The 12,432-nt window shown below is 38.2% G+C and overlaps 1 protein-coding gene across 2 annotated transcripts in view; it reads right to left on the bottom strand.

Moving 5' to 3' along the window:
* Positions 1 to 12,432, bottom strand: part of GLRA2 (glycine receptor alpha 2) — a 228,217-nt gene that overhangs the window by 158,122 nt on the left and 57,663 nt on the right. For both annotated transcript variants that reach the window (XM_075539272.1, XM_075539271.1), the window contains exon 4: positions 7,124 to 7,347. In XM_075539272.1, the coding sequence (XP_075395387.1) occupies positions 7,124 to 7,347 (224 nt within the window). The remainder of the gene's footprint in view (positions 1 to 7,123; positions 7,348 to 12,432) is intronic.

Here is a 12,432-nt window from a genome sequence, read left to right as displayed (position 1 = left end):
GTATTGTGAATAGAGTTTACTGCCCTCATCATCGGATTCCTATGTGCATTGTGGATGTTATAGGCATGTGTTGTGTACATTGGCAGATGATTTGTAATAATTCCAGCACTGTCATCTGTTTTTAAAACTCAAGTGATCTGTTTTTAAAACTGAGGAAAAACTTGTGGGACAAGGATACACGAAAGCAAAAATAGTGAAGTAACGCCATCATTGAAAGACTGATTTTCATTTGTGTAGAATGTTTATAAATGAAGAAATACAGTTTAAGTTGCAACAAAGACTATTCAAGCTATGTAAGGAAGAATTTGTATACAAAGTGAGAATAACTTCTTTGAGGATTACAACAAGGAATATAAAATCGTTTCATTAAAAATAGAATGGGTTCTCAATGAGTTGCTTAAAGGCAGAAAGATGGCCTAGTAACTTTAATTGATCTCTTTGGCCCTTTGATCCCTTTGATAGTAACACATTTCAAAAAAAAGATATGCTATACTGTAAGCTACATGTGCTATATAAAATGATTAAACAGATTTTTCTATTAGAAATCCATAGTTTTACCTTGAATTTAAACAAGCATTTCGATCCTTTGCAAAATTAGAAAACAATATATGTTCTCATCTGAATCTTAAATTGTTCCCCCAACACCCTTTCAATAGTTTGGGTTGAAGTCAATGAGGTCATTTGAGCAGGAATCAACTTGATGGCATGAGATGAGAGCACCGAACAAGAAGTCACGTGCTTTGATCCTCATCTCAGTGTTCCTGACAGTCATAGGCGGCATTATTTTGGATCACCTAACATCTAGAGGATGTCACTTTCATTTCTAAAACAAATATGTTGGATTAGATATTGAACAAGATACATTAATTTTTTTAATTGCTTCTGTAAGAGGCAGAATTCCAGCAGGAAATTCCCCAAAGCAACAAGACGTAATGGCAGAAAACAAATACTTGCCAAGGCATCATAGACAGGTGAGGCACATTGCTCACTTCCTCCTTCTTCTTCCATCTTGTTCACCATATTTCATGGTGTCCTGACGTTACTACAATTCGTCACATTCAATTCAACAAACCTTGCTTGTACAATACTATGTGCAAACTCAAAGCTCACCTCATTATTCCACAATAGATTCAGGCCATTTTAAATAACTTCGATGTAGAATAGACTCGACAGAGAAGGTATGTGCATGGCCCTGCTCGATATTCACCTTTTTGAAGTGATCACTGAAGATAAGAGTGCTACAGAAAAGGGTAGTGAAGAGAGCAGATGGTGCCCCTCTATCAATCAAAATAGTGTCTGGGTCTTACCGGCTTATATTCAAACAAGCAGCCATCTAAGAGAGGAGTCAACTAATCCCACACAGAGGAAGCCCACCAGCTTATGTGATCCAAAGATGACAATTACAAAATGTGAATATGGCAAAGAGAAAAGTGTCAGAGCTATAATTATGAACACTGTATTTGGAGAAGCGTATGGAGGACAGTGGGAGTCCCAAACCCATCGATAGAGTATCTAATCAGACCTGAGCTGCTGCACATCTGCCATAGGCACAGGCAAGAGTCCCAAATAATCTTATCAGAAAGCAGAGGCCACTGTAACCTTGATTATGTTGGATCCAACTCAATACTTGGCCAGTTGGTCTCCCTATAGACATGACCTGATTCTGTACTGGGTGCAAGTATCTCTTACTTGTTCCATGATAGAAATTTCTTTCTTGGCTTTTTTAATCTTTTCACTCTTATACATTATTTATATTTGTGTCATCTTTACAACCTTAGTGTGATTGGTTTTTCATTATTTTCTATTGGTTTCCCAGCTGTGGAGTACGGGAGGAGTAGAGGTATAACTGCTATAAAGTGTGATAGGGAAGTCAGGGGTGGGCGGAGATGATAGGGAGGGAAAGGGATTTCTGGAGTAAATGATGAAGGTGGGAGAGGGGAGGGAGCATTGGAATGGATTAGGGATTGCACAGCTCCCTTTGAAGGTGATTTAACCATGGTGGGGGGTGGGATGGCCTCTAAGATAGATGTGGTGGTGATGGTACAATTTCCCTTGATGTGATTTAATGATTGAGCTGTTCAATTGTATGATATGTAAATTATGTGCCAATAAACTGTCGGGGGGGGGGGGGAAGAGATGGTATGTAAATAAGGATTATTGCTTATATTCAGGTCATGGATAAATAATGATGAAAACTTTTTAAAAACAAAAGTCTAAGGTAAAGCATGTTAGAGAAATGAAAATTAGAGAAGAAATCAGGCAATAAATGAACAGAAATAGTTTTTGACTCTTTTAAAAAATAAATAAAGACTATCCTGCATCAATAGGTGGAAAATTAGCTACGGCAGAACTACAGTTTTTTTGTTTTCTTTTCAAAGGTTTATTTTACTTTTACGACAGTGCCACCTCGTCTGACTCAGGAGGACATGTAGGGAGTTCTGTCTATTGGTCCCTATTTAGACCCCCGTATTTTTGGAAACAGGTATTTAAAACCTTGGGAGGTGTGAGATTGCGTGTTATGCAGTCAATGGGCTGCAGTTTGGTGTGTGCGTTGTTTAGCCATCAAAGCCATGAGCTCTGATTTCCACGCAGAGTTAATTCGGCCTATGCTCCTATACAGCTAATAAAAGCAAGTAATTGTTCCCAGATGAAAAGTTATCAGTATTTGATCTGCATTTCAAAAGAATGCAAATACAAACCACTTCTAGGAACTCTTTTGTAAACATTGGCCAGTGCTTAAGTAAATATTGAACTCTTTAGGGCAGAGACAATTTGTGAGTTTGTTTTAGAGCTTCTTGCCTCTTCTGCTATTTCTTCTCACCTGTCTTTTGTTGTATCTTTCCATGCCATTAAACCAATTCTTAGAAGTAACTCTCTTAACGGCTCTTTCAAATTTAGTGCGATTTAAGCCAACGGGTTCCATCTCTGAGAAGTATTTGCACTGTCGATCAAAGTTTGCAGACAAATTCCTGTCTCATGCAATTTCAGCAAGGATTTATCAACATTTTGGAAACACCCACAACTGTAGCTTGCCCTTAAAATTGAGTCAGACCCTGGGGGTACATTGTTTGTTGTGGGTAGGTGTTGTTGAGTGGGTTCTGACCCATAACAATTCTGTGTGCAACAGAACGAACCCCTTCCTGGTCCTGGGCTAGTGTCACAATCCTCATTATGCTTTCACACACTGTTGCATCCACTGTCACAAGCGATCTCACTGAGGGCACCCTCTCCTTCTCCAAATGTGAAATCCTTCGCCAAGGACTAGTCTCTTCTAACAGTAGATTCAAAGTATGTGACACAAAGTCGTTTCATGCTCAATTCTAAGAAGTATTCTGGCTCTACTTCATCCAAGGCAAATGAGTTTGTTCTTTTGGCAGTCCAGAGTATATTCAATATTCTTTGCCAACACCTTGATTTCGGCTTGTTAATTGTATATCTTACTTTACCAAAGCCCTCCATTGTTTCCAACAATCATTTTGTGAGTCATTGGAGTTTTCTATATATAAAATCATATCATCTACAAATAGCAAGAGCCTCGCTTTTTTGCCCAATTGTTGTCTCTCGATTTCTTTCTGTTGTCTACTGGTTCTGGACTTCCAGCATGATGTTGAATAAGAGTCATGGTAAAGGACATCCTTGTCTAGTTCCCATTTTCACAGCAATGTGCTTAGTTTTCCCCTCACTGAGTGTGATATTGGCCATTGGACTTTCAAAGATGACCTTTATGATGTTCAGGAATTTCCCTTCTATTTGAATTTTATTGAGTGTTTTTTTGTACTAACTGTGTTTTGGATATTGTCAAATACTTCTTCTGTATTCATTGATATGATCATGTGGTTCTTATTCTTAGTCTGTTTTTTTGTGGCGGATTATATTGGTTGACGTTTGCTTGTTTTGAATGTTGAACCAGCCTTGTATCCCTAGTTTGTAGTAGTACCAGGGTCCCTTTTTACAGAGTACTCCCTTGGATTGGGGTAATTTTCAGTGGTTTGTTTATCTTGACCTGGAGGGTTGACTGCTGTCTTCGTGGCATTGAGGTGCTGCTACAAGTGGTGGGTGAGCGGCTCTGTCCAGTGATTTGGGAGAGATCACAGAGGGGCTGGAAAGCATATGGTGGGGAAATAAAGAAGAGAGGAGATAGATGGGGAAAGTGGGAGGAATATGAGAGAGAATAAAATAAAATGATGATAGTAATAATCAGCAGCTGTCTGGATAGGCCCATAGATTTGTGAAAGGAATAGAAAAAAATATTTAAGAAGAATAATCAGAATTAGCAGTTTTCATGGAAATGTACTTCACAGGGGAAAAGGTATAGAGAAAAAAGAGGTAATGAGTGGGGTAGGAGGAAAGTGTAAGCAAATATCCCGACAAGAAGAGAATGTATGTATGTGTGTATGTGGCTAGATTGATGGACAGCTATAAGAATTAGTAAGCCATTAGTGTAATTAAAAAAGAAACAAAAATGAGAGAAGGAAGGAAAAAGAAAGAAGGGGAAGAAAATTTTAAAAGAAAAAAAATGACCAGAAGAAAAAAGAGGACAAAAATTGTGGCTATGAGAAAAGAGGCCTCTCTTAGGCTGCAAACCCCACTGAAAGTGGGTGACCCTCCTGGTATTTGAAATACTGCTGGCCTAGTTTCCAACATCATAGCAACACAAAAGTAACCACAGTGCAAAAAACGGACAGGTGAGTGGTGTGTAGGTTGGGCTTATGATACAACTAATTATTCTGTGGTCTCTAGTTTGACTGAGCCCAGTGACTCAAATGAACAGGAGCGTGGGGCACTGCTCCCCAAATTCTAAGACTCCCACATTTAAAACTTAGAGGAACTTCTTTTACCCCCATTTCCATCTTCCTTGCTATTACTTAATTTTTCTTGTGTCCTCTTGGCTTGTCAGACTAGAGCCTTCCAGGACAGGAACCATGTCTTATTCACCTCTGGCTCTAGGCCCAGAACAATGCCTGGCTGCTTGAAAACATTCCCAGGCATGTAATTAGATTTTTGCTGTCCCAACTCTCAAGACCTTGTGTTTTCCACAAGTGGAATGCCCCACATTCCTACACCAAGGATTGTTCCCCTGGTTTCAAAGAACACCTAAATGGAAGAACAATTTAAGCCAGCCTGCTCTAGTACAAGTCCTAGCCAATGCAAAATAGATGGTATTTGGGGGCCTGAAATAAATTACACTTAGTAACCAACATTAGAAGGATTACCTGGGAACATTATATTCTTCAGAGTTCTAGTTTAAAAAGACCACCGCAAAGCAGAAAACAAACAAAAACACTCTGATTTTCTTTCAAACATGCATGATGCTAGGTATTTATTAGAGCAAATGTCACCCAAGGCCCTGAGGGTTTGCTGGAGCAGCTGATACCCCACGCTGCTTTTTCTAACGCTCCTTCCCAGCACCACACTCTACAGATGTCCCATCTCATATCAGTTCAGTTGTGCCCAATACTGCAACTTCCACCAAACAAAGCATCATCATCAGAATATTCTGTGTTTCCTTTAAAATTAAAGTGGGTGTTGAAAGAAATCCCTTGGCTATTCAGGAAAGCAGGGCTTTAGCCACTTTTTCAAATGAGCAGCCTCTGTCCCATAAGCCATTGGGACTGTCAGCCATCAGCAAGCTGTAAAATTACTAGATTCAAGTTTGAAATACACAATACAGAACAAAATTGTCTATAGAATTTTGAAATGCATTTTTAGTGGTGGTGATGATGCAACCTTGTGAACAAATTATTTTCCAGAAACTAATTGTCTAGCTTTTATGTAATAAAAATTGGGGAAAATCTCTTCAGGACCTTGAAATGTTATTACTTAATTCAATGTACAAGGACTCTCTCATTAAGTACATTTTTCCTATCCCTTTACAAAAGAAGTTAAATCCAAGTACGTTGGCCTCCGTGAACTTACTATTTAGAAAGAACCTTGCCTTTCAAATATTGATGGCTTTCAAATGCTACTTTATTTAGTGAACACAAACTATTGGTCATACAGTATGTCAAATCTTTTTCTATACACTGATGGCCTTGTGGGTAATGGTTTGGGCGGCTGACTGTAAGGTCTGTGGTTCAAACCCATCAGCTACTCCAAGGAAGAAAAATGAGGCTATATGCTCTCAACAAAATGTACAGTTTTGGAAACTGTGGGTCAGAATAAACTTGATGAAAGTGCTTTTTAGTGTTTTATATATCACAGGTCAGCAAACTGCTCACCGGGTGAAATCCAGCTTGCCACTTGTTTTGTAAATAAAATTTTATTGAAATATAACCAAGACTGGTTGAATGCATTTTGTCTATCACACCATAGTAGCATAATTGAACAGTTGAGAGAGAGGCTTTATGACTTAGAAAGCTGAATATGCTTACTAACAAACCCTTTACCAAAACTATTTGCTCACCTTTGCTTCATATCATTCATTCTCACAAGAACCCTCATTGATAAATGTGATATTTTCCATGTTACAACTAAGGAAATTGGAGTTTGGATTTGACTCTAGAGGTGTTGGGTTCCAAAAATCACCTTATGCTCTACTCATGAGTACATAAAGAGTCAAAATAAAAATTAGGGGAAAATAAGAACCTTAAAGATCCACCAAGGAACTATTAGAGTTCAGGAAAGGGAAAGAGTATTTTGAGCCTGGGGTAGTAAAGATTCTCAGGAAAATCGCATTTGAATATAAAATCAAAATGGTTAGGGCTCTATGCCAAGTCAAAGCTCATGGCCAAGGTAAGTTAAGAATTCAAGGTCATATCATTTTTAGAAGGAAAACTAAATCACCATTCACCCAGCCCAAAGCATGTTGTCAGGGACCATGCTGAGCCATTTTTGGTAACCATGCTAACTACATTTTTGGTAGTTAAATGTAACAGCATGGTGAGATTATTTGAAATTATAATCCTAATGCATTATGTGCAATAGCAATTCAATCAAAGAAAGTACCAAACACATTTATATTTGTGGCGAATCACACTTCTAAAACCATGGCAACCTCTGCCCTTCTCTCTCAATTCTAAGTCACTAAAGTCAAATCTTCGTGTGCATCTGCCTATGGACTCAAGCAACCGTAGGCCCACAGAGAAATCAGAGATAGGAGCAGAAGCAGTCAATGCAGGCTTACCTAATACTGTAGAGCACTTTGCCGTTTTTGGAAATTCGTAGCAATTTGTTGTCGGTGGTGACATCATGGAAGTTGGCTCCCTTCTCATTGGCGAAGAATAAATCTGGTTTCCAAATGGAGTCCAGCATGGATGGGTCCAAATCCAGAGAATCATCAGGGTACTCACTGTATGCCAACCGAGAGTCATTCCATTGTTGTCTCAAGAAAATGTTCACACGATAGTCCTACAGAAACGCCAGGCATCAGAGTTACGGATCACCACCATGCACATGAGAGACCCATCGCCACCCCTTGCCTTACTCTCCTGCACCATTGATGTCTGAGCAAAGCAGGCCGTGTCTACCTTGGTTAAAATAAACCCCTCAGGTCTATTGGCGGAGAACAGAGAAGGATAGAAGACAGCCAGACCAGAGCACTAATGCAACCAGTTGAGTTTGATTGAGTATTTTTTTATATTTAATCTAGTTGTTCTGGGATGAAATAACATGAATTCAAGCTGATTTTGCAATAGAAAAAGGTAACAGCGCATCCAGAAATCAATCTGGGGAGATAGATTGTCAAATAAAATGGATTCGTTTTCCAAATCAGAAATGACATGATCTCTGAAGCTCTGGGCAGAAGGAAACACATTCTGTAATTTGAGTAATGGGAATCTTATTATACAACTTTGACATGATGGAGCAATATCTTTAAATTCATCAGCATAAATATTAAGATGCTTCTTGTCGACAACATAATTCCCTCGAAGCTTCTTACTTTCAAAATTATTAAATATTTGATCAGTTCCTTGAAGGGATTGTAGCTACAGTAACCAACACACTGTTCCATCAAAACAGACAGCTTTTTCATGCTTCTCTAATCTGAATACATTCTGACAAAGATGCCCTCTTTTCTGAGGACCTCACACTCTGCACTCCTATTCTCACTTGGTCTGGCAATTTCCTTTTGTCCTAAGGAATCATCTTGAATGCTCATTTGGGCACTTCCATTTGAAGATATTTAGGTTCTTGGGAACTGTTGCTTAGCTTGATAACTTATATCTACTGGAGGACTCAACTGTATTTTTTATTCAAGCTGGGCGATGATGTAAATCTAATCGTTTTCCATTTCTGCCACTTGTGGTCCTCTTGGGTTGTATATTCTTATTTATGTTCTACTGTGTCTTTTACTATTATCATACTCATTCACTCCATCTCCACATTTTTGGCAGATGAATTGTGGTCACTGTTTACCTGACTCTAATGGTGACCAACTTTCCCTGGTTTATCTTTTCTTCCTGAAAGTTCCACATCAGATTACATTTTCAGTCTCAGAGAAGCTGGAATGATTACCACTCTACTGAGTACCATGGAGACCACCTCAGAATGGTCAGTTTGGGCTACCATCTTTCAGGGTCAAAAGAAAAAAAAAGACGGTAGGTTGTAAAATCAGTGTGTTAGAAAGGGCTTCCTATTCAGCTTGTTCTATGTATTTAGTAAATAATCACAATTTCCACGACTGTTACAAATGCAGTTATCTGATGGTCAGGCACATAGAGCATTTTTGAGGTGGCAGTTTGTGAGAAAAGTATCTAATATAGGCCTAAGGAAGGCTCATAATCAAAAAAGTTACTAACCACTGTGACTCAGTCAACAAAACCACTCATTTGGAAAGGCTAAAATATTAGTAGAAAATTATCTTGAGGCTCTGCCGTATACAACATCAGGTCATTCTGACTTGGAAAATTTATCAGTTGACACTTATTTGGAATTATACCAGGCTAGCACAGCAAATTCTCAGACGAAAGAGGATGCTGTTGTGGGCCCAGCCAGGCTTCCATCCCACCCTGTTTGCTTACTGTCTTCCCCAGTGTGTGGGACAAAGAAATGGCAGCACCTCCCAAGTTCTCGCCAAGGCTCACTTCCAGAATTGCCCACAGGGGTCTGAGAATTCATTGAGAGTATGATTTAGAGGGAGCTTTGGAGAACGGTGTGAGTAAGGAGTAGGAATATTGGATTCAAAGGTTTATTGAAAACAATGAATTTATGTATATAGTATGCATTATGAGATTTCCTTGAGTTTTCACAATGCAGCAATGTCTTCAATGTTTGAAGAGCCCTACATTTATTTTTCTAGAATGACAACCATTTATCCATAACAAAATTAATTGGTTGGGCCTAGGTGCTTGTTTCAACAGGAAATAGAAAGGAAAGGGATCCTATTACTTTGTCAAAGTAGGGAAAGAAATAGCACCTGGAAATAAGAGAAGTGAATGAGTTAAACATATTGGACCATTGGGAGGCTCTTGACGAGCTTTCAGTAGGTCATCCATGGATATGAGAAGCCAGATAGTTAGCAATGGGCAACAAAATCACCAAGGGATATTGTTGTGTAATCGTCTCTTGAGTCTGGAAAGGATCTGACATACGTATTGAGAGACCCTTGAGAATATTAACGTTAGTGACATACAATATGAAATCCTCTCAATTATGAATTTTCACTGCTAATGTACATATTTTTAAAAAGCCTTTTCCATGACTTATTCTGCAGTGTCTCCTGGATTCTAGTGTGAATTTTGCAATGAAAATCATGAAGCACATTCTGAAAATATTGCATCTTTCAAAAGAGCATTATATTGATCACATCACAATAGAACCATGAAATGTGTAGTAGTTAATTTTAAATAAATTAATCCCTTTATTTGGAAGCAAGGATAAGTGGAAAACTTAGAGGAAGAAATACATTTTATGCCACAGTTCCAGCAATTCCATAAGACTTTTGTTAGAGCATAAGATTATAAGTATTTGTTCTTTGTAATGTATGGGAGTCAAAGTTCAGTAATACTTTTATATATGATGATATACATTTTTTCTAAATTCAATAGTAATCCCTGGAATCATTAAGAATAAAAAAGGACATCAAAAACCTCAAGAAGCCCGCACAAAAATATTTCCCCCTAGAGCTATGCCTCTGTAATCCTTTTAGCTCACTATCATTTTCAATGTAGGGTAGAAATTTGACACATAATTTATCTACACAGCATCTCTGTTTATTTACAGATAGATTTATTCACTCATGATATTCTAAACCACAGGAGAATGGTTAAATTGTTCTGTAGTCTTTCTATGTCTTTATTTTTGCTTCTAAGTTTAATGAAATATTAAAGGAGAAATAAATATTGAGAGACATGCTCAAGTGCAGACTGAACATTCTTTTACATTTCCTTCTCTCTCCAGGGGCAGCTTCTACTGCAAATAAATGACACATTTTCTTGCACTAAAATGCGTTTCCCTATGATTGAGAGCTCTTGTATTGGATTAGGAAATGAAAATGTTCAAATTATATAGAAGAGGTAAGTCAAAAAGTTTTGCTACAAACCATAGAAACTGTTATTAAACAAAGTATTAAAATAAGAATCTATTGTTTTCCAGCAGATCCTCCATCTAAGTCTGTGCATTTCTCTCTCTCTCTTTTCATGTCTCTCTTCCCTTTTCTCTCTAACCATTCTCCCAAAGAACTGTGTGCTCTTTGCTTTACGCCACATCAAACAGCAGTTTGGGCATCCTTGAGGAACAAAAATTGGGCTCCTTTGAAATGTTCTTTGACTTTAGGAAACTGAATCAAATCTGAAAGCCCGTGATCTGCACCATAGGGTGTAAGGCATGAAGCTTCCCAAGGAAATTATCACAGGACAGTCCTTCCTACACTTAAAGAATAAGTAGGTGCAATGTCATGGTTGAAAAAAAAATCCTTGTAAGATCTGACAAAATAATAATATATAAGTTATCAAGGGTTCATGAGGGAGGGAGAGTGGGGAGAGAGGGAGAAAATGAGGAGCTGATGCTAGGGGCTTTAGTGGAGAGCAAATGTTTTGAGAATGATGTGGGTTACGAATGTACAAATGTGCTTTACACAATTGATGTATGTATGGATTGTGATAAGAGTTGTATGAGCCCCTAATAAAAAGAGTAAAAAGGAAAAGAAAAAAAGTCCTCAGTACAGGTTTGTTGTTTTTTTTTTTGGGGGGGTGCTTTTTTTCCTTACCAATGTGGCTTTTAATTTTCTGAAAAATTTTCCCTAATAAGCCCCATTATAATGTGGTGTTCATTGAGAAAATCTATTGAGATCATTTACCAGTTTGGAATCGCAAGAAACAATTGTCATCACCCTCTGAGTTTACTTCTCCTCCTTGAATTTAACTGGGCCAACAGATCCCTTGTCAAGCCATTGTTTTCATTAGCTTTGGCTCTCTGGTTAATAAATCACTTTGGCCCATAAGTCATCTTTATTAGCTTTGCTCAAAAGACAGATGGAAAGATCCATTCTTTGAGCTAGCGGATCTTGGCACAATGTGTGCTTTGGGAACTCATTGAGCTGAATGCCTCCTGACCATGTGGAACCCTATGAGATGCCAATTTCAACAGCTATTGCATCAATGGTAAGTCTATGGTTTAAGTTTGCTACTAGGAGAACTTACCTGCAGCTGCAGTCCACCCAGTGGGTCGTGTTTGGAATAAACCCATGCATATATGAACTGGAACCCTAGTCGGACTACTTTTTGACTTACCCTTCTATGGTATTTTTTAAAGCTGTGCACGGGTAATTTTCATTATATTCTTAACCAAAGCTAATGCCAGTGCTGATAGTCCATGTTATGACTTCATATTAAATTGAGAATTTAAAATTTTCCACTTTTCCTGATAGCTTCAAATGCTATGCCCAGTCAACAAGAATGGTTTCCTCAAATTGATTTTTTTCCCACTATTATATTTAGGAGATTTTTTTTCTCATAAGATTGCCAGTCTTATTAAGTCATTTTTATAGGTGTTCATTTTTCAATCACTTACATTTTGAAATTATCAAAGACAAGGACCAGCTTGGTTCCTTCCCCACAGAGCCTACATGGCACTCTGGGTTTCCTTCTGACTACACGTCAATAGCATGTCCATCATCCTGGTTCTGTGCTAGCCTTGCACATGAGATGTGAGCCTTGATTTTGAAAGTATGGTGGCAGTTGCTTTATATTGAATTCAGGCTAATTTAGAGACCATGGTCACCTTATATATTAGTTTAATATAAATGCCAGGCTTGTGGTAGATCCTTTCTTTTAAAAGTCAGGTATACAATTTGTAGCCACCTTCCATCTCAGATAGTTTATCACATTCTCTGGATTTGCTTATGCAGCTATAGAATGAAAGAAAGCCAATAGTGTTGGTTCAGCAGTTACAAAATAGAATTATTTTCCTGGGAAACCTTCTTTTTGAGTTCTGCAGGTATATTATTTAAGATCCAGGCTATAACAACTTTTCACCTTACAGAAGCAGCAACCT

The sequence above is a fragment of the Tenrec ecaudatus genome, chromosome X (assembly GCF_050624435.1).
Source record: "Tenrec ecaudatus isolate mTenEca1 chromosome X, mTenEca1.hap1, whole genome shotgun sequence".
In the NCBI taxonomy this organism is placed as follows: Eukaryota; Metazoa; Chordata; class Mammalia; order Afrosoricida; family Tenrecidae; genus Tenrec; species Tenrec ecaudatus.
This window is presented reverse-complemented; position numbering and strand designations above follow the sequence as displayed.